General features: G+C 71.2%; 2 protein-coding genes across 5 annotated transcripts in view; both read left to right on the top strand.

Moving 5' to 3' along the window:
* Positions 1-27,895, top strand: part of STK11 (serine/threonine kinase 11) — a 116,808-nt gene that overhangs the window by 73,464 nt on the left and 15,449 nt on the right. The window lies entirely within an intron of this gene.
* MIDN (midnolin) lies at positions 865-16,519 on the top strand. Of its 4 annotated transcripts, none has more exons than XM_049807914.1 (8): positions 865-1,215; positions 3,392-3,617; positions 4,756-4,843; positions 5,151-5,213; positions 11,077-11,463; positions 12,027-12,159; positions 12,289-12,579; positions 15,200-16,519. In XM_049807914.1, exons 2-8 carry the CDS (start codon positions 3,400-3,402, stop codon positions 15,460-15,462), a joined length of 1,443 nt encoding a protein of 480 aa, XP_049663871.1. In that variant the 5' UTR covers positions 865-1,215; positions 3,392-3,399; the 3' UTR covers positions 15,463-16,519. The 4 variants fall into 4 exon arrangements, with proteins under 4 accessions (XP_049663871.1, XP_049663872.1, XP_049663873.1 ...); XM_049807915.1 differs by having other exon boundaries at positions 3,389-3,617; XM_049807916.1 differs by lacking the exon at positions 865-1,215 and adding an exon at positions 2,761-2,955.

Genomic DNA, 27,895 nt, shown 5'->3' with positions numbered 1-27,895 from the left:
GCCCAGGGGAGGCCATTCGGGAGGGAAAACAGCGGCAGGGTTTTGGGACTACAGAGAACTCCCCCGGCTCCCCCCGGCCCCCTTCGCTGCTGCCCCGTGGGCCGGGGATGCGCGGCCCCTTCCTCGCTGCAGACTGGCCGCCAGATCCCCCCTCCAGCTGCTTTGTCTCTCGGTGTGCCAGGGCATTGTCTGCGAGGGAGAGATCCGGCGGAGTCAGCCTGAGGTCAAGCAGCATCTCCCCAGCACCGTCCCTGTGGCAGGCCGGGGTTCCCACCGGCCCCACGGACCCTGTCCCGGGGGGAAACCAGCCTGTGGCTTCCGCTCCAGGGCACCGGGGCATCGTCCCCCAGCACCAGCGATACGACAGCCCGGTTCTCCTCTGCTCCAAAAAAATTCTGTGGGGTTGAATCCTCGTCCTGGCTGTGAAGTAGGTGGTTGGGCAGAGGGAATCCCTGGAGGAGGGATGGCCCAACCTCACTATTAGACAGCAGAGAGTCTCCACCTGGAGCTGCTTTGAAGCTCGGCTTCCCAGGAGAGCTCAGCCCATCGGTTCCCTGCGCACGGGCTGACTTTGACCCCGGTGACGGGGCACCGGGACGGGGAGAAGTGTCCGGACTGTCCCCTCCCCACCGCCCGCGGGGGCGGGTCCCCCCTGCCCTGCCCGCCCGCGGGATGCCGCGGCCCCGTGTGCGGCGCCGAGCGCTTGTGAGCAGCGGGGACAGAGCCGAGACCGGGACCCCCGGAGGGGGCAGAGCCGGGATACCGGGAGTGGGCCGAGACCCCCAGGAGGGGCCGAGACGGGGAGCAGGTGGACTCCGAGCCGGGACCCCGGGAGGAGGACCCGGGGCGGGGGCGGGGGGGCGCCGGGGCCGGGCCCCCACCCGGGAGCAGGTGCGGCCGCGTCACCTGCGGGTCCCGCTGAGGCCGAGGCCGGGGCCGGGGCCGGGGCCGGGGCCGGGGCCAGGCCGGTCCCTGCCCCCGCCAGGCTCCACCCCGGGCGGTGCGGGATAAAACTTGGGGCACCTCCCCGGCAGCTCCGCGTCAGGGCTGCGCTCGGACCGGCTCCAGCGCTCGGGAGGGGGCACGGCACAGCACAGCGACCCTCCCCAACCCCCCCAGGGGAAGTTTCTGGGGGTCTCTTTCTTCCTTCCTGCCGCCGGAGGCAGCGGAGCTCCAGCCGCGCCGGGGAACCGCGGGGGCAGCGCTCCGGGCTCGGTGAGTGGGGCCGGGGCTGGCTGCGGGGGGCCCGGGCCGGCGGGGGGCGCCGGGCTGGGACGGGACGGGGCGGAGGGGTGGGATACGCGGACCGGAGCTGCGCTCGCTGTTCCCCGAGCGGCTCCGGAACGGGCGCGGTGGTCCCGCTTCCCCGGGCCCGACGGTTCCCCGGGGGGGACACGAGGCAGAGCCCACCCAGGTGCGGGGTCCGGGAGCGCTTCCCACCCATCAGGACCCTCCGTGTCCCCGGACACTCGGAGCTTTCCCAGCCTTCAGGGCACGGACTCCCCTCGCTCCGGCTGCCGGGGACCCCGAGCGCGGCCTCCGGGTGGGGGGGCACCCCGCTCAGCTCCCACCGCGTCCCGAGGAGCGGTCCCTCGCCCCCAGCCCCGGCGTCCCGGGGGGGGCCTGCCCGGCCGGTTCGATTCGTACCGGCGGCGGTCCCGGGGCGCACCGCGGCCGGGCTCCCCCGTGTCTCGGCGAGACCTCCCCGTCGTCGTCCCCCCGCGGCCCCCCCCGGGCGCAGGAGGCGCGGCGGGGCCGGCAGAGGGCGCCCGCGCTTTGCTGACTCATAGCCCCCCCCCCCCCCCCCCCCCGGGCCCCCCTGGCGACGGTGCCGGGCCGCGGCCCCGGGGCTGCCGGGTGCCCGTTCCATTACCCCCCCCCCCCACGGGCCGGGGCCGCTGGGTCGGGGGTCCCCGCTGGGGGATTTTGCGGGGGAGGGGGGCGGCAGGAGCAGGAGAGTGCTGGGTGGAGGGGCGCGGGGGGGTCTCAACCCCGCGTCCGGGCAGTTCCCCGTAGCTGTAACGGCGTCACCGGGAGGGTCACCGGGCGGACGCGTGTGACCGCGCGGGTGTGACCGGCCGCGGGTGACTGTGCGTGTCCTCCACCCCCCCAACCACCCCCCGCCCTTTCCGCCTCGGTGTCCCCGCGTCACTCGGCTCCAGGGGCCCCGGCTCCCGCCCGGCCCCGCGGGCAGTCCCCTCCCGCCGCGGCCTCCTCCGGTGCGGGGGCCGCTCACCGCCCCCGCCGGAGCGCTCCGGGCCGCCGCGTCCCGCGTTCACCCCTCCGCGGCACCCGACCCTTCTCCCCCGGGCCTCACACCCCAACCCCGGCCCCGCCGGCTCCCCGGACAGGAGCAGCCCCGCGCCCCGCCGGGTGCTCGGCGCTGCCGCCCGGGCCCGGAGCCCCCCGGAGCCCCCCGCCGCTGCCCCGGGGCCCCTTTGTTGTGCGGCCCGGGATTATGAATGGCTCCCAGGCGCGGCGCGAGGGCGCGCGGGGGGCGGTGGAGGGGGCGGGGCCTCGCGGCCGCGTGGGCGGGAGGAATCCGGCCGGGCCGCCCTCCCACCGGGCCACGTGGGGACCCTCCGCCCGGTTCCTATTGGCTACCGCCGCGGATGTCTGGGCGCTCGGCGCTCTTCCATTGGCTACGACCGCCGGAGGAGCCGGAGTGAATGAGGGCGAGGCCCCGCCCGCGGGACGTTGCTACATTGTAACTCCCCCTCCCCTCCGCCTCCCCCCTCCCCTCCCGCCCCCCCCCCCCGGTCGGCGCTTCCACGGCAGAGCGCGGCGGCGGCTGCCGGTTCGGCGGGTCCGGCCCCAAAGAAAGGGGGGAGCGAAGCGTCCTCCGCGCCTCCCCGCCCCTCGCCGTGGCCTCCGGGCCCGCACCCCGCCCCCAGAAACCCCGCACAGAAAGAGAGAGCGGCGGAGAGGAGAAAGAAAGGAGGCGGCAGGCAGCAGGCAGGCAGCAGGCAGGGCAGGCAGCGCCGCTTCCACCGCCCCCCCCTCCCGCAGGCAGCCAGCGCCGCCTCCCCTCGCCCCGCGGCCCCGCCAGCAGCCGGCGGAGCGGGAGGAGAACGGGAGATTTTTTAAAATTTTTTTTTTTAAAATATTTTATTTATTTTGCCTGGGCCGCGGAGGGCCCGGCCGGTGCCAGCCCGGCCCGGGGGAATCGCCGCCCCGGTCGGTGTCTCCCCCCACCCGCCTCCCTTGCCCCGGGCTCCTCCCGGACCCTGCGCAGAGGACTCGAAGCGGAGCCGGAGTTCCCGTGGGTACCGCCGGGGCGTGCGGCGGAGCGGGCCCCGCTCCCTCCTTTGTCCGCTCCCCGCCCCCCCCCCCCCCTCCGCGTTCCTGCGTCGCCCCCCGGCACCGACCGCCGCTCCCCCCCCCCCAGCAGGTCGGCGGATGGACCCGCAGCCCGGCGCCAGGAGCTGCAGCCGCGGGGCTCCCGCCTGCGAGGTGGTCCCGAACGAGCCCCCCATGAACCTCTACATCAACACCACCACCGGGACCCGCTATGAGCTCTCCGTGCCCGCCGAGGAGACGGTGGAGGGGCTGAAGCGGCGGCTGTCCCAGCGGCTCAAGGTGCCCAAGGAGCGGCTGGCTCTGCTGCACAAAGAGAGGTAGGGCTCGGGGAGGGGGGGTCCGCCAGGGTCCCCATTCCCCCCCCGCCCCGGCAGCGGGGCTGGGCGCGGGGGCGGCCCCCTCGCACCGGGCTCGGCACCGCACAAAGGCTCCCGCCCCCCTTCCCCCTGCCTGGCCCCATTCCTCCGCGGGTCGGGGCGGGCAGAGCCGGGGGGGGGAGCAGCCCGGGGGGCCGCGGGCGGGGGCGAGCCGGGGCGGAGGGAGGAGGGGGGGGGGCTCCGGACCGTGCCGGGGACCGGAGCGTGGCCGCCGCCCCCTCTCTCGGCCCTTGCCGGGGCTCCTTTGTGGGCGGCGGGTCCCGGCCGTGCCCCGCGGGGGCCCTGCCCTTTGTTCTGGGCTCAACTTCGGCGGCGGCGCGGCCCGGCCCCCCCCCCGAGCCCCCAGCGCTGGGAGGGCCGGGGGCGGCTGAGGGGGGTGGGGGGTGGTCCTTTGTCTGCCAAAGGCCCGGCCCGGGGGGGGGGGGGGCTGTGCACCCACCACCCCCGAGCGGGGCCGCGCTGCCCCGTGCTGTGCTCGGCCCCGGCCTGTAGGAACTTGGAGAGTCTCGCCCGTCGGGGGGGCAATGGGACACCGTGTACATCTGCCGGCACCTATGGGTCCTGGGGGGCACACGTCCCCCCGTGCCGCCTTCCCCACTCCACGCTGGTCCCAGCTTCTCTCCCACACACCCTCCCCGTGGGCAGGTTTCCTGTGCCACGAAGCCCCACGACCACCCCCCCCAGCCCCTGACCGGCTCCTCGCTGGCTCCCTCGCCCCGGCAGCGCCGGCGTGACCGATGGCTGCAGCACCCCATGGCCCCGTTTGCACCGTGCGCAGAGCGGGGGTACCCCCAGCACCCTGTGTGGCCCCCCCTGGGGTGCAGGGGGCAGATGGGGAAGAGGCAACTGAGCAGCAAGGATGGTGGGTCCCCCTCCTGCCTGTCAGGTGTTGGAAACGCTTGGGGTGGGGGTGCTTGAGGGGGCTTGGGCCCCTGGGAGCAGCCAGGCTTGCGGCTGCTATCCCCCTTCTCACGCTTGTGTCGTCCCCCCCCCCCCCCCCCCCGTCGGTGCGTGTGGCCAGGGCCTGCCGAGGCTGCGCTGACCTTGCTTTTGGCATCTGTCTCCTCTCCCCCCACAGTCGACTCAGTTCTGGAAAACTGCAGGACCTGGGGGTCGTGGAAGGAAGCAAGCTGACGCTGGTGCCCACCGTGGAGGCCGGCTTGATGGTAAGCGGCCTTTTTCTGCTGCTCCCTCCCTCCCACTCGTCCCCATCTATTATTAAAGCCCCGGGCGAGGATGTGCTGGCAGCCCTGCGGCTCCGCTGCCCCAGCCCTCGCTGAGGAGGCAGCGCTGGGCTGGGCACGGCAGCAGGTTTAATATTTCACTGCTTTCTCAGGGCTTGTGTAGAAATAGTGGAAGTGACATGTCATCCCTCCCCTCCTGCCGCACAGACGCCCCCTCCTTCTCTGCATTTGTAATGTTAATCCCCCCCTCCTCCTTTTTTTCTTTTTTTTTTTTTTTTTTTTTCCCCAGTCCCAGGCATCCAGGCCAGAACAGTCGGTGATGCAAGCTCTGGAAAGCTTAACTGAAACTCAGGTGAGAGGCTTGATGCCGGGGCACTGATAGAGACAAAGGAGACTCTGGGGGGGGGGAAGGGACTGCTGCGACCCGACTCTTCTTCCCCTCCCAAAAGACTTTGGTGTTTAGTGCCTCGTTGAGGTTTCACCTTCAGAAGGGGTTGGGAGCGCTGAGGGTGGTGCCCGGGGCGGGCACCGTCATCCTGTGCAGCACCGAGCGCAGGGAGGTCCCACGCTGCAGCGCTCGCAGCCCAAACAAGCCGGGAGCCGGGGAGGGCAGAGGCGCTGGGAGGTGAAGTGACTCACTCAAGGTCACGCAGCAGGTCGGCGGCGGAGCCGGGCGGCCCAGGGCCCTGCCCGGGGGGTGCAGGGCTGCAGCCCCCCCCCCCCACCGCAGCCGCCCACCCCGTGGTATGGAGGCAGGGCTGCCTGCCTCCCCTGTGGCCGGCGGCGTGCGTCGAGGGGGGCCGGCAGGGCTGTGCCAAGGGCTCGTGGGGCCACTGGGCCATGCTGGGGGCTTGTGGGGCTGCAGAGCCCGGCTTCTCCTCCCAGTGCCCAGAGGACTCTTCCCCCTTTCCTTGGAGCCGTCCTTGAGGGGGGGTAGGGGGGGAATTGGCCATGCCTGGGTGTTCTGGCACTCTCTGTGTGCCTGCTTGGTGGCCTTGGGCTGGGGTGCCGGGTGCTGAGGAGGGGGCGTGGGGGGTGGCGCTGGTGGGGGCCGTGTTTAGAATAACTGTGAAGTTTCTTGGTGGCTGGCGGAGCGGCCTCCAGCGCGGGAGGTGTCATGGGCGGGGGGGTCCTCCGCCTGCGGCGCGCTGGGAGGAAGCGTTCCCAGGGCTGGGTGAGCCGCCGCGGTGCGCGCGCAGCCGCCGGCTGCCTGCCGCGAAGGTGGAATTTACCCCCAGCCGCGCAGGCCCTGGCTTCTTTGTTTTCAGTCTCTTTATTATTGCTGTTAAACTCTTTCCTTCCTTTCTGGCCAATGCTGGAGCTTATTTTTTTTAAAGGGTGGGTTGTTTTTTTCTTTGGTTTTTTTGTGGTTTTTTTTTTTTACCTGCCTCCCTGAATTTGGAGAAGGGGGCTGAGCCCTGTGCTGTTCTGCAGCTCGCCTAGGACTGGCCAGGGGGGCTCGGCGGGGGCACAGCCATGCCCCCCATGGGGATGTGGCAAGGGCCAGGGCTGCCCTGTGCGTGGGGACCTTTGGGGACCTTTGCTGACCTGCGGTGCCCTTGGCTGCCCGGGGTGACCTTGACTTTCAGCAGCTGGTTTAACCCTGTGTGGGCCAAGGGGGTGAGCTTGGAGCAGGAGTCCCGTGCCAGAGGCTGGCTCCTGCCGCTGCCTTCCCCTGCCAGGGTTCCCGTGGAACCTGGTTTGCTCCCAGGGTGCTGCCCAGCCCAGCTGGGCTGCAGAGCTGTGGGAGGGGGCTGGTTCTGGCAGCCCAACCCGGGGGGTCCTGGTGCACATCCCGGCCTCAGGGCTGCAGCCCTTTCTGGTGGGGCTGTGCAGCTCCCCACCGGGGTGGGTGGCAAGGTGGGATGTACTGGGGAGCAGCAAGGCCAGGGAACCCACGGAGCTGCCCGGAGCGGGGGGCTTGGGGTACCCCCTGCATCTGAGGGGGCCTGTAATATTGGGCAGCCGGCCACGGTCTTTCCCAGCCAAGCACAGCAGAGGCAGAGGAGAGGAGTGTGGGCTACGGTCTGGTGGCCCACCGGGGGCTGTGGCTGCAACTGTGCCGCCTGGTTTTCCCCCTCCAGGCTCTGCCAGGCGGGCAGGGGGCCCGGCAGCCCGGGCGTGCCGCGGCGGGCAGGCAACGCTGGCTGCGGGAAGCAGCTCGGTGCCTCCCTGCCCGCTGCAGGTTCCTCCCCGGGTCGGTGATTCAGGAAGCCGGGGCTGTGCAGGAGGAACCGCCAGCACCTGGGGGGCGGAGGGGTGTGGGGGGGCAGGAAACCACTCCTCTCATTCATGCTTTGCTCGGCTCTGCCTGCGTCACGCATCCTCCGGCAGCGCAGGGAGAGCTGCGCAGACTTCCTCTGGGGGCGGCGAGGGGGGGGCCGGGGTGCTGCCACCCCCAACTCGCCCAGGTGCCTTTGGGGAAGTGGCTGCCAGGCAGGAGGTGACGCTTTTCGCCCCGGCCAACCGGCACGGGGTCTTCCTGGAAGGGCTCTCTGCGCTTCCTTCCGCCAGGCACGCTCGGCGGCTGCCCCCGCTTTCCAGGGAGCCGTGCCCACGGCCCCGGCATGGCAGCACCCGAGCGGGCAGCTGGCGTTCGATCCTGCAGCCTCAGCTCTTCCTTCCCCCGGTCCCTCTGCCTGATAGCAGAGCGCTGGGGGGGATGACAAAAGACATGGGGACGCGTTCTGCCCGGCCAGCCCCGGCTCTACCAGGGCCGCGGGGGCAGTGGCCGGAGGAATGTGGCCGAGGGGCTCTGGCCCTCTGCCCTCCTTGGCATGGAAAAACCCGCAGGCAGCGGCGCGAGCGTCTGGGCGGTGGGACCCAGCTGTCGGCCGCAGCTGCGCCCGGCTGGAGAGTGTGTTAGGAGCCTGCAGGGGCTGGGGGGGGGGGGGGGCATTTCCTGCTTCCCCCCCCCCAGTCCTCGGTCCGGGCTTGCCTTTCCCCTCCAGATCTGCCAGGAACCGAAGCAGGACAGTTTGCCTGCATTTTTGTGGGGGTGCTTCCCGCCCCGCTCGGGGCAGGGGCTGGCTGGGGGCAGCTCCCGCTCCCTGCCAGCCCGGGGGGGGGGGGGGGGGCCGGGGGTGTCTGGGGCTGGGGGCCGGGGTGACGCGGGGCCAGGCGTTGGAGCGAGGCGGGAATGCGGCGTTCTCTGAGTCATCGGCGTTTCTGAGAAGCAACCGGGAGACACTTGCCCCATCCCTGCGGGCCCCGAGCCTGGCACGGTGCAGCCGCGTCCCGTCCCAGGGCTCGGCAGGGTCCCGGGGGACCCCTGGGCACGGGGGATTTTGGGGGCCCCGGTGGCCCCAGACCCCTCAGCGGGGCTGTCCCGGCCCCTGCGGCGGAGCTGGCTGGGAGGGACGGGGTCCTCCCCGGCTGGCCGTGGGCGGCCGAGCAGGCGGCTGGGTGGGACGTGTTTGCATTGGAGCGGCCTGGTTTCGCCGGGGGGGTTGGCAGCGGCGTGGGGGCGGGTGCTGGGAGCCCCGGAGCTGCGCTCCCGCCGGGCCGGCCGCCCCGCCTGGGGCACCGCAGGGACCGAGCCGGCTCAGTGCTGCGGCCGAGCCCCTGGCTGCCTGGGGATGGGGGGAGGCCGTGGGACCCCCGCGCCTGGGGAGGAAGGAGTTACGGGTTTTTTTAGCGCTGCTGGGAAGCGCCCAGCAGCATGGGCTTGGCGTGGGTTTGGGGTGCTCTGGTTTCTCCCAACGCTGGCGAGGGGTCAGGCAGGACGCAGGCAGGGCGCAGGCAGGTGTGAGTCAGATGGAGCGGGGAGGCGGTCTCGGGTGCTGGCTGACGTCAGGGGGCCCCGGGGAGGTGTGTGGGGCTCCCCCGGGCAGACCTGGGTACTGAGCGAGGGCAGCCGGGATGCCAGCCTTGGTGGAGGATGGTGGCAGAGGCTGGGGTGGGTGCTCCTGCCCTGGCCGCTTCCCCCCTGCCATGTGGGATGGGGCCGGGAAGGCTGCGAAAAGACCCCCCCCTCCCCACTCAGGATCTCAGCGAGGGGAAGAATGGGAACTGCCCTGCCCACCCTGGGCACGGGGCTGGGCTCCGCTGGGTGACAGGAGCGGGCCGGTCCCCTTCCCCAAGCATGGTCTTTGCACCCCAACTGGGAGAGCGGCGTGCCGACCTGGTTTGAGGGGTCCGTGGGGTCCCTGTGTTTGCCCCAGGGGAAACGTCCCACCTATGCCGGCTCCGAGAGCAGCGGCGGGGCTGGGGTGGTCCAGCAGCCGTGTGGGCCCGTGGGCGGCCGCTGCCTGCTGCTGCCTGCCCTGGCGCTGCTGCCCGCGCCGGGGATCTGCGCAGGAGTCGTGACGGCTGCGCCGGTGATGCCAGAGAGGCTGTTGTGGCTGGAGCTGGGGTGGTCGTGACCGAGCGGTTGGGATGAGGCGCCGCGTTCACGGGGGGACGGAGCTGCCGGCTGGGGACGTGTCCATCCCCGGCTGCTGCGGGCAGGGGAACCGAGGCAGAGTCTGAGCCGTGGGGCAGGACGGGGGCTGGGGTGACGCTTTTCTGTGGCCAGGTGCTATGTGCATGCACACGCGTGTGCGCATACATGCCCGTGCGCACGCCCGCCGTCCTCTCCCGCCCCCTCGCCCCGTAACCTCCGTGTCCAGAGCTGCAGTGTCTCCTTCACGCCCACCTCTTCCTCTGCAGCCTCCGCCTGACATGCTCGGGGCTTTGCTGCTGGTATTTTTAAAGCTGCTTTTCCCACGGCTTCTCAGAACCGGCCTCCGCTGGAACGGGGCGCGGGGGAGCTGGGATGGGGCTGCGGGGGGGGGGGGGGGTTGGCCGTGCTCTGCAGAGGTGCTGGCCCTTGGCTGGGAAGGGGGTGGGCGTGAGGGGGGTGATGGGGGAACGCGGGTCTGCTCGGGACCCCTTGCCTCGTCCTGCCGCGGGCGACGGCTGCGCCCCGAAGGTGCCGGTGGGGGTGTGGGTGGGTGACGTCTGCCGGGAGCCGTGCACGGTGCTGCACGTGACGGGCTGGGAAAGCCAGTCCTTGCTGTGCCCTAGAATAGCTCGGCTGGGGGGGGGCGGTGGTGGCGTCATCCCCATTAGCTGTGACCCGGTGTCCTGCCCACAGCCCTGCCTGTGCGTGAGCCCGCGCCCTTCAGCCAGCAGGGCTGGCGGGGGCGAGAGGCACAACCCCCCCCCCCCCCCTCCTCCCGGCACTACACGCAAAGGCATGGGGGGAGCATCATGGTGGAGGGGTCTTGCAGCTGCCCCAGCCCCCCCCTCCCCCAGGAATGTGGGGGGATGCTCAGTGGAGCTGGGGGGGCTCCCCTGTTCCCTGGCATAGGTGTCGAGTGATTTATGCATCCTGGGGGAGCCGAGTGGTGTGCTGGGGGAGGGGGGGCAGCAGGTGTTGCTGAGTGGGGGGCCCCCCCCTCCCCTCCACTGCCCCAACCTGGGCAGGGTCAGGCCCCTGCTCTTGTCTCTGTGCTGCAGCTGCTCCGTCACCTGCCTGCGACGGAGGCCTCTGGGGCGGGTAGGGGCAAATCCTGGCTGTGCAGCCGCTCTGCCGGGCCTGGCCCCCACCCCCAGGCTGTGTTACGAGGGGGGAGGTGGGCTGCCCTTTCTTGCCTGATAGCCCCAAGTTACGGCAGTGGGCATGGCAGGGACCCGGCGTGTCCTCACGTGCCCCCTCCCCATCCTCCTGCCAAGGGAGTTTGCTCCCTGTGCTGGTGGGGGGAGACCCCCCCACACACCCCCTCTGTGCTGGCACTGGGCTGGCCCTGGGGGTGGGTGTGCGGTTACATGGCAGCCCCGGCTGCGGCCCCTGCCTGGCCCTGCCCGCCGGGCGCTGGCGGGAGCACTCTGGCTGCGGCGGGTTCACCGCCAGGGAGGGAGGGCGGGCAGGCATGGCACGGCCGCTTCGTGCTGGGTGATAAAGGGCGGGAAGGGCAGGAGGGAGGAAAATAACCACCACCACCACCCCCCCCCCCCCCGGCGCTGTCAGCTGATGGAGCTGGCACCGGGCTGGGGTCGTGTGGGGACGATGGCCGGGCTCGCCTGCCTGCCGGGCTGGCGCGGCCGAGGGCCTGGGGAAGGGCTGCGGGGACGGGGTCACCCCTTTGCTGCCCTAATGACCCATCCCGATGGCTGTGTAGCCCTGGTGAGACCTGCAGGGGCAACAGCTGTCCCCCTGTTTGGCATCGGGGGGACTCCTTGCGGTGGGCTTGCTGCGTGCCGGGGCTGATCGGGGTCCTTCTCTCCCCCAGGTCAACGACTTCTTGTCGGGACGGTCCCCGCTGACCCTGGCCCTGCGCGTGGGCGACCATATGATGTTCGTGCAGCTCCAGCTGGCGGCTCAGCAGAGCAGCGGGCAGCTCCAGCACCGGCACGTCATCACCAGCCGGGGCGAAGCTGGTGCCACCGCCAGCCCCCACTGCCGGACATTGCACGGCAGTGCCGGCTCCGGCTTTGCCCGCATCCCCGTGGTGCCCGCGTGCCAGCAGAACCCGGCCCCCAGCCCTGCGCCCTCTGCGCCGGCACCCCCCATGTACTGTAATGCCCCCCACCCCGCTCCCGTCACCGCTGGGATGTTCCGGTCGCACGGGGCCAGCACGCAGACGGTGAACAGCAGCGTGGTCTCCTCCTGCTCAGAGGTGAGTCGGGCCTGGGGGCAAGGGGAGCAAAGCTGTGCGATTCCTAGCCCTGCTGCGGCGATGCCCTTCCCTGCCTCAGTTTCCCCACGCGTGGAACGAGGGTGTTTCCCTGCCTGCTTTGCAAAGTGCCCCCAGGTCCCGAGGAGGGGCTCTGGGACAGGCTGTAATCCAGGCTCTTGCTGTGCTCGTCTTCAGACCCTGCCTGTCTCCACAGCTGGGCAGGAGCTGCCTGCCAGCCCTCTCTGCTGCTGCTTCCCTTTCTCCCTTGTGCAGCATGGCTGGCCCGGAGTAGGGGGGGGTGACTGCCAGGACCCCCAGGGCTGGGGACACCAATGCAGAGGGGTGGGACAGCCCTAGTCCCTTGTGTCCCAGTAAAACTGGGGCTGGTGGTGCCTGCTGGACCCTGCTCCCTGCCTGGGGCTGTCGCGGGGGTCTCCTGGCCTGAGCCAGCCGTTTGTGGGGGGCAGAAGGGCTGGAGCGGGGCTGTTTGCAGGGGGGGGATGCCCCATCACACCTGGGTCCCCTGCCCAGAGGCTGATCCCGTCTCTCTCCCACCCACCCAGGTGGACTGCGGCACCCGCAGCAGCAGCTCCCCCGGCAGCAGTCCTGCCCCCACGGCCCGTTCCCGCAAACCCGGTGCGGTCATCGAGAGCTTCGTCAACCACGCGCCTGGGGTCTTCTCAGGGACCTTCTCCGGTACGTGATGCTGAACCTCCCTGAGGGCTGCGACAAAGGGGCCAGAGGGGAGGGATGTGGGGGATGTGGGTCTGGGGGAGCTGCTCATCTCACACCTGCCTCTTCCCCCCCCCCCCCCCCCCCCCCCAGGCACTTTGCACCCCAACTGCCAGGACAGCAGCGGGCGGCCGCGGCGGGACATCGGCACCATCCTGCAGATCCTGAACGACCTCCTCAGCGCCACGCGACACTACCAGGGCATGCCCCAGTCCCTGACACAGCTCCGCTGCCAGACGCAGTTCTCCTCCTCCTCCTCGCCCCCCGCCTCCCCGGACCTCGCCACCAAAACTACCTCAGAGCCGCTGCCGGCGGCCACGGCCTCCCCGCCCCTGCACCCCGTCGTCCAGTGCCAAAGCCAGATCCGGATGTGCAAGCCCAGCGGTAAGCCCTGCTGCCTCCGTGTCTCGCGTGGGAGGGGGCTGCTGCCGGCCCCCGGCATCTGCCGCGTGCCGGGGTTGCCTCGACCAGCCGTGCCGCCCGAATGCTGTGGTGGTGCACGGTGCTGGGGCTCTGTGGTGGGAGCTTGTCGGGTTTGGGTTTGGCACCTGTGTTCGGCATTCTCGGTCCATCACGTCGCCCCTGGGTCTGTAGGTGTTTGTGGTCAGGATAGGCAGAGAGGGGCTGGGGAGCCACGGCAGCCCCCTGAGCGAGAGCTGACACACACCTCCCCCCCCCCCCCCTTTGCACAGGATCGCTCCCCACGACGGCCCCCGTGGAGCCCGATGCTGGAGTCACTTAAGCCTTTGGTTTTTATATAATTTTTTTCCCTCCGATGACCAGCCACTTGCTTCCCCTTGCACAGCTGAGCACGCTGGAGCAGGCACGGGCACCCCGGGGCTCTGCCTGGCTCCTGCCTGCAGCAGAAGGAGCAGGCAGGGGGCTGGCAGGCAGGATGGGGCTGAGGCCTGTGGCAGAGCCCCCATCTTCCCCCTGGCTGGGAGGGGGCTGAATGATTGACAGCTGTCAGTCAGGGTGGTGTCCCTGCGGGTTTGCAAGGTCTCTGCAGCAGGGGAAAAGTTTGCTCCTGCCTGACCCTGCAGGGGTGGGGGATGGCCAGCACCCCTGGGGACCTGGGGGAGGTCCCCCCCCACCCCTGCCCTGCTCTGGTCAGCCGCAAAACCCTGCAGAGACAGAGGGGTCCGGTCCGCTGAGGGGGTGGGGGGGGGGTGCTGGCAGTGCTCGGCCAGGGGCAGGCGGCTGCGGTGTGCCCAGCTCTGTCCCCGCTCCCCCGGGAGCTCTGGGCCTGTCCCTGCTGCGTGGGCAGAGGTTTTGGGGGGGGGAGTGGGGTGGAATACGACACACACCCAGAGTCTGGCTCCTCGCCCACCTCCCTGTTTGCAAACCCACCACCTTTGCTGGGGGCAAAGGTGGGTTTGGCTAGGGGGCCGGGGGGGTCCAGACCCAGCTCCCGCAGTCCCCCCAGGCGGTTGCGGGGTGCACACCTGCGTACCCCAAGGCCAGAAGGCACCCAGAGGCGCCCGCCCCAGCCCCCCCCCCACTATGATTTGCTTAGAGAAAAGAAGTGAAACTGCCAGTGCCAGCCAGGGTGGGGGGCTCGCCTTCCCCTCTGGGTTTTCTCTTCCTTCTCTCCCGGCCGAGGGGGGGTCCGGGCCCACGCTGGGGCTGGCTCCGTGCTGGCTCCCAGCCCTCGGTGACGTGGTTGGGGCCCCGGCACGCTGACGCAGCCGACCCTATCCCGGGGCTTCCCAGGGCCACCTGCACCTCTCGGCAGGGTGCGTTGGTGGGGGGAAACCTGCCCCCCCCCCCCCCCCCCCAGTGCAACAAGTCCTTCCAGGCACTGGCTGGGCTCACCCCGCTTGGCCTGAACCCCCCGAGTCCCCTTGGGCCCTTTGTTCACTTTGGTACTGGTGTGAAATTCCCAGCGAGGGGGAGAGACACCCCCAAACCTCCCACCAGCCCCGCGCCGGTATCCAACCCTGGTGGCACTTGTGCCAGGGCCACCTGTGTAGCTCTGCTCTGTGCCAGGACCCCTTGTCCCCGGTTCGCTCGGGGGGGGGGGGGGGGGGGGGGGCCTTGTTTGGGTTTACAGGGGGGTTGCCCCCCTGTGCTCTGCCCCATCGCCCCCATTTCTGGCGTGCATTCCCCATCACGGTCCAGAGGGTGATGCTGGAGCATCCACAGCATTTGGGGGGGGGGGGGGGGGAGCGGATCCCGCTGAGGCTGTGCCAGGGGCTGTGGCTGAGCAGGGCTGCCCTGCTGCATTTGGGGTGGCCATGGGGGGTTCTGTCCCCGTCTCTCAGGACCAGCTCAGGGGAGCAGCGGGGACCGGTGGGGCACGCTGTGCCCTCAGGTCCGAGCTGCGTTTCTGACATGGGGCCAGACCGGGGCTTTACCCGCTGGGTTCATCTGGGGCTGTTGGAGCAGCGGTGTTTGGCGCTGATGGTGCAGCCGTGTCCCTGTCCCGGGGTGGCTGCGTGGGGGAAGCAGAGCCTCTCCGTCCCCTTTGCGTGGCTTTGCTGTGTCCCTGCGTGTCCCGAGACCCACCCCGCTCCCGGCCGCTGCGGATAGGGGTTCGGTGCTGCCAGCCCCCCGCCCTCTCCCACTGCAGCCGCTCTCCCGGCCAAGTTTGTTCTGGAGCGGGATCCCTTTTTTCCTCTTTCCCCAGCGCTGGAGCCCACGTCTGGAGCTTCAATTGTTCGTCCTCCCACGCGCCGCAGCAGGACCAGGCCCGCGCCAGCTGCTGTGCTGCGGCGGAGGGGGCGACCGGGCTGGCGCTGCTCCCCCTTTGCCGGGGAAACGCTTCCCCCCCCCACCCCCCCTTTGGCCTAGCACCCCAGAAAGGGGCTTCTCCCTGGTGGGGACCAGCCCGGTGCCGGCCGTCCTGTAGGCTGGCAGGGACGCTGCTTTGGGGGTGTCTGTGCGTCATGCGCTGGTGCTGTGCCGTGGGGTGCTACCTGGGGGGGGGGGCTGCACCCCCCCCTGCAGGGTGTGGGGAAGGTCAGCCCCCCCGTGACCTCCCGCCCCCCCTTTGCCGTTGCAGGGGACCGCTTGCGGCAGACGGAGAACCGGGCGACGCGCTGCAAGGTGGAGCGGCTGCAGCTGCTGATGCAGCAGAAGCGGCTGCGCCGGAAGGCTCGCCGGGACGCCCGGGCCCCCTACCACTGGCTGCCGAACCGCAAGTCCAGCCGGACCAACAGCAACAGCAGCGTCTCCAGCGAGGGCAGCCTGGACCTGGACTTCGAGGACTCGGTGTGGAAGCCGGAGGTCAAGGCGGACATGAAATCGGAGTTTGTCGTAGCATAGAGCCGTGCCCGGGGGGGGGGCCCCCGGGGCCGCAGACTGTGCCGGGGTAGGGGGGGGCCCTGCTCCTGCCGCCCCGGCTGGCGGTGGTGTCATTTCTGTTGTCATGGGCCAGATCTCCTCTAGATTTGCCATCTCCTGCGACCGGACGCCTCGGGGCCCAACCCTGCCCGTGCCAGGGGAAGCGTTTCACTGGGGGGGGGGAGGGGGGGCAGCGGCGGGGGGAGGTGGCTGGGACAGCCTCACCCCCCCCCCCCAACCCGGCTTGGTGGGGTTTGGGGAGATGGGGGGGGGGGGAGCAGGCAGGAGCCGCTGACCCCCCTCCCACATCCTCCCTGGCTGGGAGTGGGGGTCCTGGCACCTGGGGGGGGCCCCTGGGGGGTATCGAAGCTGCTGCTTTGCTGTGAAGAGAGGGGTGCAGCAGGGTGGGCTCTGGCCCCCCCAGCATCCCCCCCCCGGTGCAGGCAGGAGGAGATGAAGTCTCTTTCGGAGGTGCTGGGGCCCCCCTGGGTTTGGGGGCCGTTCGTTTTCCTTCCCTTCTATATGTAGCATTGCTCGGCTGCGGGGCTGGCCCCCCCCCCCCCCCCCGGGGCGGCTGGGGGGGGATATGCGTGTGCCTGGGCGCCGCCGGCCCCGCTGCTGCAGCCGGGGAGTGGGGGGGGGCTTTGTTTTGGGGTGGGTTTTAATTTTGTTTTCGGAGGGAAAAGAAATGGCGCCTTCCCTCCATGGCTGAGACCAACTTCCGAGTCGCTGGACTCTTTCCCGCCCGCCTCTTGGTTGGTTGGATTTTTCTTTTTTAACTTAAAAAAGAAGAGGAAAAAAAAAAAAAGATTAAAAAAATAATGAATAAACAAACCCAGTACTCGGTCATGGCTGTCCGCAAGCCGTGGGGCTAATATTTATAGACATTAATTACCCGACTGAGCCAATACTGACATAGTCTTGCATAGGCCGTAGAAATCCTTTTTCTTGTCCGACTTTGATTTTTTTGTCAGGAGATCTGTGCAAATAGAGAACCCATGTGATGTGTTTTTTGTCTGTAAAAGTCTTTTTTGTGTGTTTCGGGGAGGGGGGGTGGGGGGGAGAGCGAGGCTTTCGGTCTTTAATATTTTATTTTTTATTTTTGAAATAAATTTGGGCAGTCTGGATGCAACCGTGCCTGCCGTTGCTGTCGGTGTTGGGGTGGGGGACAGCCGGGCACCCCGTCCTCCCGGGTGCAGCACCTTAACGTCATTAACCTCCGTGTGTGTGTTCGGCACTACACCCCTGTGTGCACACGCGTGTACTCCCTGTACCTGCGCAAGCGCCTGGCCACGCACCTATGCAGCTCTGCACATCCATGCACGCACACCTGCAGCTGTGTGCATCCATGCACGCGCAGCCATGCGGACGTGCCCACAGCCATGCGGAGGTGCACGCGCGTGTGCCCAGCCATGCACGCGTGCTCGTGTACGAGTCTGCACGCACCTGGCCTTGCAGGAGGGAGGAAAACCCAAAAGCGCAGCGGAGAGGTGATGGAAGGGGGAGCAGGGCTGGGGTGCGCTGGGCACCTGGCTTGGCACCTGGCTGCAGAGACGTGCCGGGACTGATGTTTCCAGCCCTTGCCGGTTGCCGGACCCTGACCCGCGGGGCTGCGTGGTGCTCACCCGACCGGGTGAACCCGGTCCCATCCCACCGGCCGCACCGACATGCTCTGCCGCTGCCCTGAGGAGCCGGGCCGGTTCCACCAGCCGTGCCGGCACCCTCCCTTTCCGCGCCAGCCTCGCCAGCTTTCCTGCGTCACGGCGGGGCGGCCGCGGGCCGGGGCGGAGGAGTTGGCGGCCACGAACCCGCTGCCGCCCCGACGCCCCGGTTCAGTTCCCGGGACCCGGCACGGCCGTGCCTCAGTTTCCCCACCTGCAGCTGTAGGTTTGTTTTTCCCCGCGGCTTTCCCCCGCCCCAAGGAAGGTGACGGGGTGGGGATGGCCCTGGGGACACACGTCACCATCCCACCCGCGGGGGCCCGCTTCCCCCGGCCCCGTCGGCTCCTGAGGGGGAGAGGCCCCCGGGGTTCCAGGGAGGAAAGCCGTGGGGGCCGGCGGGGCTTGGGGTATCGGTGGCCACGTGGTGCCACGGCTGGGGGACGCGGTGGGCTGGAGCACCCCCCGCGCTGCGCTCCTGTGCCCGATACAGGGACGTGGTAGCCGCGGTGGGCACCGGCACCCCCAACTCCCTGGCACAGTCGGGGGGGGTGGGTGAAGCCTGGCCCCAGGGGAACGGGGGGCTGAGCTGTGGGGCTGTTACTTGGGGAGGGGGCAGGAGTCCTGCGTCCCCTCTGCTGTGCCCCTGTCCAGCCCTGTCCCCGCACCCCAGGGACTTGCCAGGGAGGGGAGATGATCCAGAGCCCCCCGGGGGGATCCAGCACCTTACGGACAGGACAGGATTACCCAGCTGGGGCCGGTGGCTCTTCCCATGGGAGGAACACCCTGGGGGACCCAGCACGGGGCTGGGGGGGCCTCGCTGGACCCCAAGCCCCCCCTGGGACAGCTCAGCGCCGGAGGAAGCCGGGGCCGGGAGAGGAAGTGGCTCAGGTTCCTGCGGTGACATGTGCCGCACCGGGCGTCCCGCTGCCGGTGCCCTGCCTTGACGTCATTTCGGGTAGAGCGAGCCCCGGGCCGCCCCCCCCCCCCGCGACACCCCCGGCCCGCACCGCTCGAGCCAAATTTGGCAACGGGAAGAGGAGCCGCTCACCGCGCCGGGAGCGAACGGCAGAGGCCTTTTAAGGCAATCGCTGCCTGGCCTGGCACGCGTGGGACACACACGCACACGTGGGCACGCTCACACCCACCTGTTTGCACGTGGGCACGCGCATGCCCAGCTGCTCGTGTGCACACGCGTGTGTGCAGAGGGACACGCTCGTGAACAGCTATACTGCGGGAGGGTCCCGGGAGACCCTGACCCCCCCCCCCCCGCCCCCAGCCCAGCCTGGGAGTCCTGACTTCTGCTCCCGTCCCGTGGCCTCAGCTCAGGGTTTGGGGGGGCCGCCGGGAAACTGGGGGGGCAGTGGGGATGGTGGCTGCTGCAGGGTCGGTGGCCTGGGGTGCAAGCCGTGCATGGAACCGGCCTGGCCCCAAAGCACGGCACGGCGTTGCACGGCACAGCACAGCCTGGCGTAGCACGGCACGGCACAGCATGGCACAGCATTGGACGGGACAGTACGGCACGGCGTGGCGTGGCACAGGCAGGCTCGGCACAGCGCACCCCGGCGCGGGCACCCGCAGGAGGTGTCTGCGGCATGGCGGGAGGCAAGCTGGGACACGGGGTGCCGCATCGTGCCGCGCCACCGGGGTGACATCACCGCGCCCGGGGCCGGCAGATGCTGGTGATAAAGTGGGGGGGTCGCCGGCGGCGGGGCGAGGCCCGGCAGAGCCGCACTCGCCGCCCAGCCCAGGCGTCCGGGCGCTTCATCCGCACCCCGACCTGCCTCCTCCTCCTCATTGCCCCCAGCCCGGCCAGCGCCCCGGCCCCCCGCCCTGCCCCGGCGCTGCTGCGGGCCCAGGCCCACGCCGGCGAGGCTGCGCTCATCCCAGTCCTCCCAGTATGGAGCAATCCGCCAGCGCCGGCGTCGCGCCTTTGGTGTGGTGCCCGCTGGGGGGGGGGCAGCATGGGTGTCACCCTGCAGGCAGGCGTCCGTGCAGGCGGGTGCGCGCTTGCGCAGGGCGGGAGCTGCGCCCGGGCGGGCGTTCGTGGAGGGGTGTGCATGGGGCTGCGTGCATGGGGGGTCCTGGGGTTGGGGGGTGCACGGTGGGTTGTGGTTGTGCACGCAGAGATGTGCACGCACGTGAGCGAGCGCGCGCTCCTGGCACCCCCCCGCCGTGTTTCAGCTCCCAGGGGAAGTGACCGTGCCCCGGCCTCGGACGTGCAGCTCCTGGCACGGGACAGGGTGCTCTCCCCCCACCCCGTGCCCCGGGGTCGGCCCCAGGGTGCAGCCCATGGCCCGTCGAGCACGGCAAACACCCGGCAAACACGCCGGCGGGGCCTCGGCCACGGGCCATCCATCGGCAAATATTTGCCTTCAGCGGTGCAGACCTGCTGTGACGGGCTGACCTGAGCTGTGGTGGCTGCGGGTGCTGGCAGGATAGGGCTGGGGACCCCCAGGGGCCCCCTCCCCCCCCAAACATGGCCGGCGGGTGCGGGCGGGTTGGCGCGGGTGCCCCCCCCACCCCCCCCATCTCTCCAGCCCAGCCCCCGCAGCGGAGGGTGCGCCAGGAAACACCCACGGCGGGCGAGCGCCTGGCGGCTCCCACGGCCCTCCCGGCACACCCGTGAGCCCCGGCGCACACCCACAGCGCCGGCCACAGCCGCGGACCCGGCTGCCGCTGCACGGGGCACACGCCCGGCCCAGGCACGCATGGGGGCTGCACATCAGCTCCTTGCACACCCGCCCACCGCACCCCTGCAAGCGCAGCCTGGCCTCGCCGCAGCTCGTGCACGCGTGCATGCAACCCCCTGCCCGCAAACACGCACGCGTGCACGCCCGTGTGCACGCATGCACCCCACCGCCGAGCGTGGCAGCGTGTGCCCCGCTGCTCGGCGCGCCCAGCCCCGTGCCCCCACGCCACTGGGACCCCCATGGTGGCCTCCCGCTCGCCATGCTTCTTCCCCGCTGATGTGTGGGGTTGGTCGCTGCTCGGGATGAAGCCCCAGCCCCGCAGAACCCCGGTGCCACCCGCCCCTCGCCAGGGGCACCCGGCGGCTGCGCCCGACGCTGGCTGCTGGTGAGAGACGGCGCTGGCGCGGCTATGCCAGACGCCGGGTGGGCGATGAGCTGCCAGCGTGTCCCTGGCAGGAGTCGGGAACACGGCGTCTGCCTGCAGCGGGGTCCCGGTGCGGGGGTGAGCCCCAGCCCCCGTGCAGGGGCTGCAGACGGCCTCCCCGCCACCAGGCTTTGGGGGCATCTGCCAGGTCTGGGGGACCCATGGGTGCACCCTGGGCATCGCCGCAGGGTGCAGAGGCCCCCCCCCAAGGGTTGAGTGTCCCCCCCAGTGCCGAGCCTCGGTGCTGCCGTGGGGCTGGGCTGCAGGCAGGCGCGGAGGCGGCGAGTGGGGGACGACCGGGGCGGGAGCTGCCGGCGCAGGGACGGATCCTGGAATTAAAAACATTCCAGGAACTGACTTTGAACCAGATAAAATAACAAGAGCCGCAAGGAATGTCTCACCCCACCCCCTGGCCGGCCGCGGCCTCGGCCGTCCCAGCCCCACACCGCTCCCTCTGGCCCCACAGCGCTGCCCGAAGCCGCCCTCCGCCCCACGCGCGTCCTCGGGCCCTTGCACACGCGTGTGCACGCAGAGCGGGCAGCCAGCACGCGCGCGTGCGTGTGCGGTTGCAGCTTGGCTGCGGGCGGGCAGCCCCCGTGCCCCGGCGTGCCCAGGCTGCGGTGCCAGCACGTGGCGGGGGCCGGGGGGTCTCTCCGGGGCGCGGGCTGAGCGCCCCATCTGCAGCGAGGGGCTGCGGCACCCCTGGTCCGGGCTGTGAGGGTGCACACGTGCAGCCTGCGTGCAAGCGGCGCATGCGCACGCGCGTGTGAACGCGGCCGTGCACACGCGGGTGTTGCGCCTCGTGGGGTGTGCGCACACCAGCCCCCCCACCCCACGTCCTCCATCTCTCTCCCAGCCCGGTCGGGGTGCAGAGGGTCCCCCCCGTGCGCTGCCCGGCCCCCGCAGCTGCGGGGCCTCCCCGGCCCCCCCAGCCTGGCCCACGGCCGCAGCCCGGCGTGCCTGGGCGGTGATATCACGGGGGCTGCGGAGCCAGGGGCACGCCGCCCAGCCTGCTCCCCGGGGACCCCCATGGGGCTGGGCTGGGGTCGGAGCGGGGACGGAGCAGCGGCAGGAGCCCGTCCCACTGCTGCCGTCCTCACGGCGCCGCGCTGGGAACCGGCACTGGTCGCACTGGGAGTCCCATTCTGGCTGCCTGCCCTTGCCAGCTGCCTTTGCCAGCAGCAAAGACCCCAAATCTCCCCCCACCGCGGGCACACCCGCCCCCCAAAGCATCTCCCAGCTGGATGTGTTTTGGGAGGGGGCACGGGCTCAGCCCCTCCAGTAGGGTTCCACAGGGGACAGTGCTTAAATGCCCCCGGTGACACCAGCGTGGGTGAGGGGTGTCTCCCTGCATCACCCCGACCCTGCAGCCCACGCTGTGGGGTCCCGGCTGGGCACCGGGCAGGTGGTGGTGGGCTGCGAGACCGGCACACCATGGCCCCGGGCGGCGTGGCAGGGACACAGGGGCCGGAGGGCAGCACCGGTGCGTCACTGTGTTTACAAGGACCTCGAGGAGCCCTCGTGACGTCCGTGCTGGCCCTGCCAGCCGGGGCCCTGCCAGGTGGCACGGTGCCACCACCGCCGCACTCCCTCCGGCCACCGCTGAGATTTTCGGGGCTGGCGTGGGGCCACCTGGCCCCTGGGCCCCGGTGGCGCGGGGGGCACGTAGCTGGGTGCGTGTGTGTCCCCCCCCCGCCGCCACCAGCCGCCGCGCTGAGCGAGCAGATGGGGCGTGCGCGGGGCTATATATAGCGGCAGGACCCACAGGTAGCGATGCGTCAGCGCGCGGGTGACGCAGCCCCGGCGAGCAAGCGACGCTTGGCCGCACGCCCCCGCAGCCGGCTCCCCGGGGACCGCGGTAGCCTCCCCCCCCCCAACCCCCTGTCCTCCAGGAGCACCCGGGAGCTGGGGACACGCAGCCTGCTTGGGGTCCCTACCGCGTGGGCTGGTCACGGCTGGAGGATGCTCAGCCCTCGGCCGCGCTGCACGATGGCATTTGCTGGGTGGCGTGTGCCTGCATCCCCCCCCATGTGCACGTGTGCGTGCATGTACGTGCGTGTGTGCACGCTTGTGTCCCTGCATGGTCAGGGCTGCATGTGCCCACATATGTGTCCACATGTGCACGGCTGTGCTGTGTCTCGGCATGTGCGCTGCTGCATGCGAGTGTCCCCACATACACGGCCACAGCCGTGCTCTGTGTGTGTCTATGAGTCCCCGCATGCGTCGCTGCGCGTGTTCCCGTGTGCAGGGCCATGACCGCGCTGCATGGATCTGCACACGCATGTCGCTGCATGTGCACGTACCCACACGCGTGGCCACATTGCGTGCGCCCCTGCGTGTTTTGCCGCTCTGCGTGTGTGGCTGTGGCCTGTCTCTGCGTGTGTGCGTGGCCACGGTGGCCGGGGGTGACTCAGCCCCCAGGCAGCCCAGGAATGCCCCCTCCCCGGCGCGGGAGCCAGCCCGCCTGTTGCAATGCGGTTTCCTCCACCGGCCTGTGCTGGGAACGGGCCGTTCTGGGGACGATGACAACCAGGGCTGACCCAGACCCTGCTGGGAAGATAAGGCGGTGCCACCCTGCCTCCATCCTGCCTTCTGGGAACCGCGTTACAGGGGCGGAGGGGGGGGAGGAGGATGGGGGGGGGGTCTGGGCAGGCCAGGGCGCCTTGGCCCTGGGCCTGGCAGGGAGGGGGCCCGCAGGGGCCAGGGCTCAGCCGGGGAACACCCACCCCCCCCCCCCCCCCCCCCCCCGGCTCTGGCCGGTGTACCCCACAGCCCGCCGTGCGGGAGGGCAGCCCGGGGATGGGGAGCCCCGGCAGCAGCCCCTACCCATGAAGAGGGTCAGCCCTGGGGGTGCCCAGGCCAGGGGTGCGTAAGGGGGGAGCTCCAGCTTTGGAGCCCCCCCAGGCAGCCAGCACTGGGGCTGCTGCGCTGCAGGCGGGACTGGGTGGCTCTCAGGGCCGGGGCGGGGGGGGCTCTGGCCCCTTTGTGTGTGCCCGGCTCGGGTGTAAAGGGGTCCCGGGAGGCTGTCCAGGGGTGCCGAGGTCTGGGCATTGGGGTGCTCCCCGCCGGCCCGTGCCCTGGGGGGGGGGGGGTCACAGGCCCTGACCGGTGCCCGGCCGGAGCGGCGTGACGGCCCCACACGGAGCACGGCCGGAGCAGGGCCCACACCGGGACGCTGCCGCGGGGCCGGGGCTGCCCCGGAGCTGGGGAGGGGGCCGCCGTGCGACCGGGCCGGGCCGGAGGGCGCAGCTCGGCTCCTGCCCCGGCCTCGCACCGGCGATTCCCCTCCGCCCGCGGGATCCAGGCCGGGTCTTCCCCCCCGCCGGCGAGCCGGACCCCTGCCCCGCTCCGGCGGAAAAGCCCGGCCCGGATCCACGGCAGCGGCGGAGCGGGATGGCACCGGGCACCCACTGCTCTCCCCAGCCGCGGGTGCCCGGTGCCGCTGCGGGCGGGGTGCAGCACGGGGGGCTGGGGGGGGGGCTCAGGATGCGCAGGGGCACCGGGCCCGGCCGGGCGGTGCGTGGGACGCTCCGTGCGGCGTCGAGGAGGAGCTGGGCTGCAGACCTCGCTCCGGGCTCGGTTCCGCTCCGCGCTCCGTACTCCGTTCCGGGCTTTCCGCGCCGCCACGGCCGCGCTCGGCACCGCGCTCTCATTCATTCATAGATCGCGCCGCGCGCTCCCGGCCCATTCATTCACGGCGGCGCGAGGGAGGCCCGTTACCGTGGCAACCGCCCCGGCTCCCGCGGCCCCGGCAGCGCGTCCCCCCCCCCCCCCCTCGCCTCCGCACACACGGTGCTCCTGCAGCGCCGAGCACCGCGGGGGGGGCCGGGCCGGGCCGGGGGGACCCCCCCGGTGCTGAGCGGCAGCCGGGGGGGGTGGGGAGAAGCCCGGGGGGGCTCCCAGTGCCCCCCTCCCCTCCCCTGCCGTGCGCACAGCTGCGGGGGGTGGGGACCACCCGGTGTGCCCGGCTGCAGGGGCCCGGGGCGGGGGTACCCAGGTGCCTGCGGGGAGTGGAGGCGAGGGGGGGGGGGCGTTTTCCTGGCGGCAGGGCCGCCCCCGGGGGGCGCTGTGCTGTGCCGGGGGGTCCTCTCGTTTGCACGGCTGCGGGGCACACCCTGAGGCTCCTGCCGGCGCTGTGTCGTGTCGTGTTGTGTCGTCCCCCCCGCCCCCGATGCCTGGGCAGCTCGAGCCGTCCTGACCCCCACCCGGGGTGGCTGCCACGTCGGCGGGGGAGGCCCCCACGCAGGGCTGCGGCAGAAGCCCTGCCCTGCGCTCGCCAAGCACCGGCGGTTTCAACCATGGGCTGGGCTTGGTTCAGCCTTAACCCCCCCCCCCCCCCCCCGGCTCTGTGGTTGTGGTGCCGAGCTCCAGCTCTGCAGAGGAGAGCGCAGAACCCCCCCAGCATGGTGGGGAGCCCGGGGAGCCCCCCCCAGGAAACCCCTGTGGGTACGTGGCCGTGTGGGCATCTGCCTTAGGCTGGGGATGCAGCGAGTGCCAGCGGGGAGGGCGGCGACTGGGGGGGTGCCAGAGGTGTGAACCGCCTACACCCGCCCCGCAGGCGGCAGAGGGGGGTGCCCCGGTCCCATACCTAAGGGTGGGTGCAGGTCCTGCCTATGCACGTGCACGCGTGCGCACCCACGGCTGCGTGTGCAGGGGGTTTTGTGCAGACCCCGTGTCTCCAGCTCTGCTGCAGCCGTCCGTGCAACCCAGGACCAGCCACGCGGGCGGGACAGACGTTCACTGAGGCACCGTGGGCACCGGTCGTGCAGGGGCCCATGCGTGGTGGCAGAAAGCTCAGGGCTGCAGCACGGCCACGGGGTGAGCTGTAGCTGGACAAAGCTTCCCGACTGCCTCTTCTACCTTCCCAGGGCATCGAGCAAGGAGCCATGGCCGTGGGGTGCAGGAGAAGCTGCTGCTCCGGCCCAGGGTCCGAGGTCCAAATGTGATGGGTAAGTGCCACCGGGATGGCGTGGGGCTGGGCGTGCATGCTTGCGCAGCTGCACTCGTGTGCGTCTTGCACGGAGGGGTTCTCCTGCCGTTTGGGTTTGCGCACGTTGAGGACGCGGGCAGGCGAGAGCACGCGTGTGTGCGTGCACACGCATGTGTTGGTGCTTGCTTGTGCTCCCGAGCACGTCTGCACACGAGGCCACGTGTGTGCCCCCGCCGCCTGCCCGCGGTCGCTCACCGACGTCAGCGTGTGCGTGCACGCGCGGGCCGGGGCGGGGGGGGTGTGCTGGGCCACGCGCACGCACATGTCGGGGGTTGCCCTCACATGCAGCCGTGCGCACTTCACCTCCCCGGCGGCCTCTGCACGCCGGGCCCCTGCGCCTCGGCGCTGCCGGGGAATGACTCACGGGCTCGCAGAGGAAGCGGTGACTCAGTCCTGGATTCCTGCCTCTCCCCACCCCCCGGCCGGCCGGCCATCGCGGCCACGTGGAGCCTGCGGGACCCGAGCCGCGGCCGGCACGGCGCGACGCGGCCGAGTGCCGGGTACCGGGGCTCCCCGTCGGACTGCTGGGAGCGGGGCCGGGGGCGACGTGCCCCTGCGGGGGAACGCGGGGTCCCTGCGTGGCCGCGGGGGACCTTCAGGTGCGCGGGAGGAGGCAGCCCCGGGCGCTCGGGGTGGCGACGCGCACGCCCTGACTCCCGCCCAAGCTGGGCACTGGGTTCAGGCTCGAGCACGTTTCCCGGGGGTGTTTCGGGCGGTGCCAGCTGTGCGCAGCCCTGGCTGAACCCGAAGTGCCGTCCCCGGGCAGCGGTGCCAGGCGCTGTCCTGAGCTCCCGCCCGGGACGGCTCCCCTCTGTGCGGGGGGCACCTGCGGAGCCGTTACCTCTGGGTGCGTGCCGTGGGCTGGTCGCGGGAGCGTGCCTGGTGCTGGGCATTGCCCACCCTGATGCCCGGGCTCCTGCCACCCCCTCGGTGCTGCCGGCTGGCAGTTGCTCCCCATCCTGGCCCAGCCCCACGGTGGGGGTTTTGCCTGCAGTTGACCCGCTCCTTCCCTGGTCCAACACGCCGGTGCCCCTGGGGGGGCTGTAAGCCCTGGTATAGCACCGACACCAAATGTGGCAGGGCTGGGGCCACTCCACCTGCCGTGGGTTTGCCGTGGGTCTGGGGTGCGGCAGCGGCTCCACCTGCCCCTGGCGCTGAGCCACCGCTGGCACCGGGCTCTGCAGCTGCTCCGGCTGCCGGCCCTGCGGCTGCCAGGGGTCCGGGATGCCACGGTGTCCCGCAGGCAGCACCGGGGCCCTGGTCAGGGAGCAGGAGCTGGTGGCTGTGGAGGGGAGCGGTGAGTGGTGCCATGCGGTGCCCAGGGTGCTGAGTTGGCGGTCAGCGGTGCCGTGCCGTGCCCGGGGCGCTGTGCCAGTGGTGCCATGCAGTGCCCAAGGTGCTGTGCCGTGGCACGGGCAGCCTCTGTGAGTCAGAGCGAGGTGGAGCCGCTGCCCCCTCCCCACTCGCCCCGTTCCCAGGCGCCGCTCACCAGAATCACTTTCGCAATGACTGGGGCAGCCACCCCGGCCCTTCCCTCCAGCGCCCGGCTCTGCTGAGCTCGCCCTGGCCCTGTGCCCCGCAGGTTGCCCCGGCCCACGCTGCCCGCAGCCTCCTGCCGCGCATCGCTGCCCGTGCCCCGACACGGCTGCTGCCGCTGGGTTTGGCCAAATCCCCTTAACTCTGCCCCTCGCCAGCTCCTGCCCCAGGCGCTACTGAGCGCTGCGGCGTTCGCCCTCCCGAGCAGACCCCACGTGTCCCGTGGGGCTGTGGTCCCCTCTGCGGGGACGGGGTCTGGCAGGTGGCAGCGGGGGGGTCACGGTGAGCGGCCACCGGGGCCGAAGCCGGCGAGGGCCCGCGGAGCTGGGGTGAGTCAGCGGCAGGCAGGTGGGGAGGCGCGGGGACGCGCAGCGATCTGGGAATGACTCATCTGTTAAACAAACAAACAGGCGAGTCCGTGTGAAGCTGCGCTTCCTCCGCGCCCTGGCAGCACCAGGGGAGCCGCCGGTGCACCCCGGCCGCCGAGCCCCCCAGGGTGGCAGCGGCTTTGGGAGCGGCCATGGAGCTGCAGCTGCACATGGCGCCGCACACGCACACGTGCGAGGGGCACCCCTGTCCCCAGCTGCTCCCCGCGCCGCTGGCAGCGTTGCGGTGGGCTGCACCGGAGGCTGCGGGTGGGAGCTGTGGGTGGGGGGCTGCAGCCTGAGCTGGAGCTGCTTCTGGTTCGGAGAGAGATGCACGGCACCGTGGAGTTATTTTGGGGGACGTTTCAGGAGTCTGGGCAGCAGCGCTCCAGAGGTGCAAGGCTCAGCTGGTGCCATTTGGGGAGCGGTGGGGGTGTGAGAGAGAAGCAGCGAATCCGCCCCCGGTATACGCAGGGAGCCCAGCCCCGAGGAAAAGCCTTGAGAGGCTCCGTGACACCCACCAGCGGTGCTGAGCTGGCGCCCAGGACGGGCACGGGGGGACCCCAGGCTGCTGCCGTGTAGTGGCGACCCTGCGGGACTGGGGTTGAGCCGGTGGGGCCGCGTCTCTGCTTGTGCAGGAGCCGATCCTGTGGCTCGGGGGTCCCGAGGGGCTCTGCAGGGGCGATGCTCGGGGCTGGCCCCTGCAGAGGCTGCTGGTAACCCCGATCCAGGAGGGCGCCAGGACAGAG

Source organism: Accipiter gentilis, chromosome 8, assembly GCF_929443795.1.
Source record: "Accipiter gentilis chromosome 8, bAccGen1.1, whole genome shotgun sequence".
Lineage (NCBI taxonomy): Eukaryota > Metazoa > Chordata > Aves > Accipitriformes > Accipitridae > Astur > Astur gentilis.
Note: the sequence above shows the minus strand (reverse complement) of the source record. Positions and strands in the feature narration are given on the sequence as shown.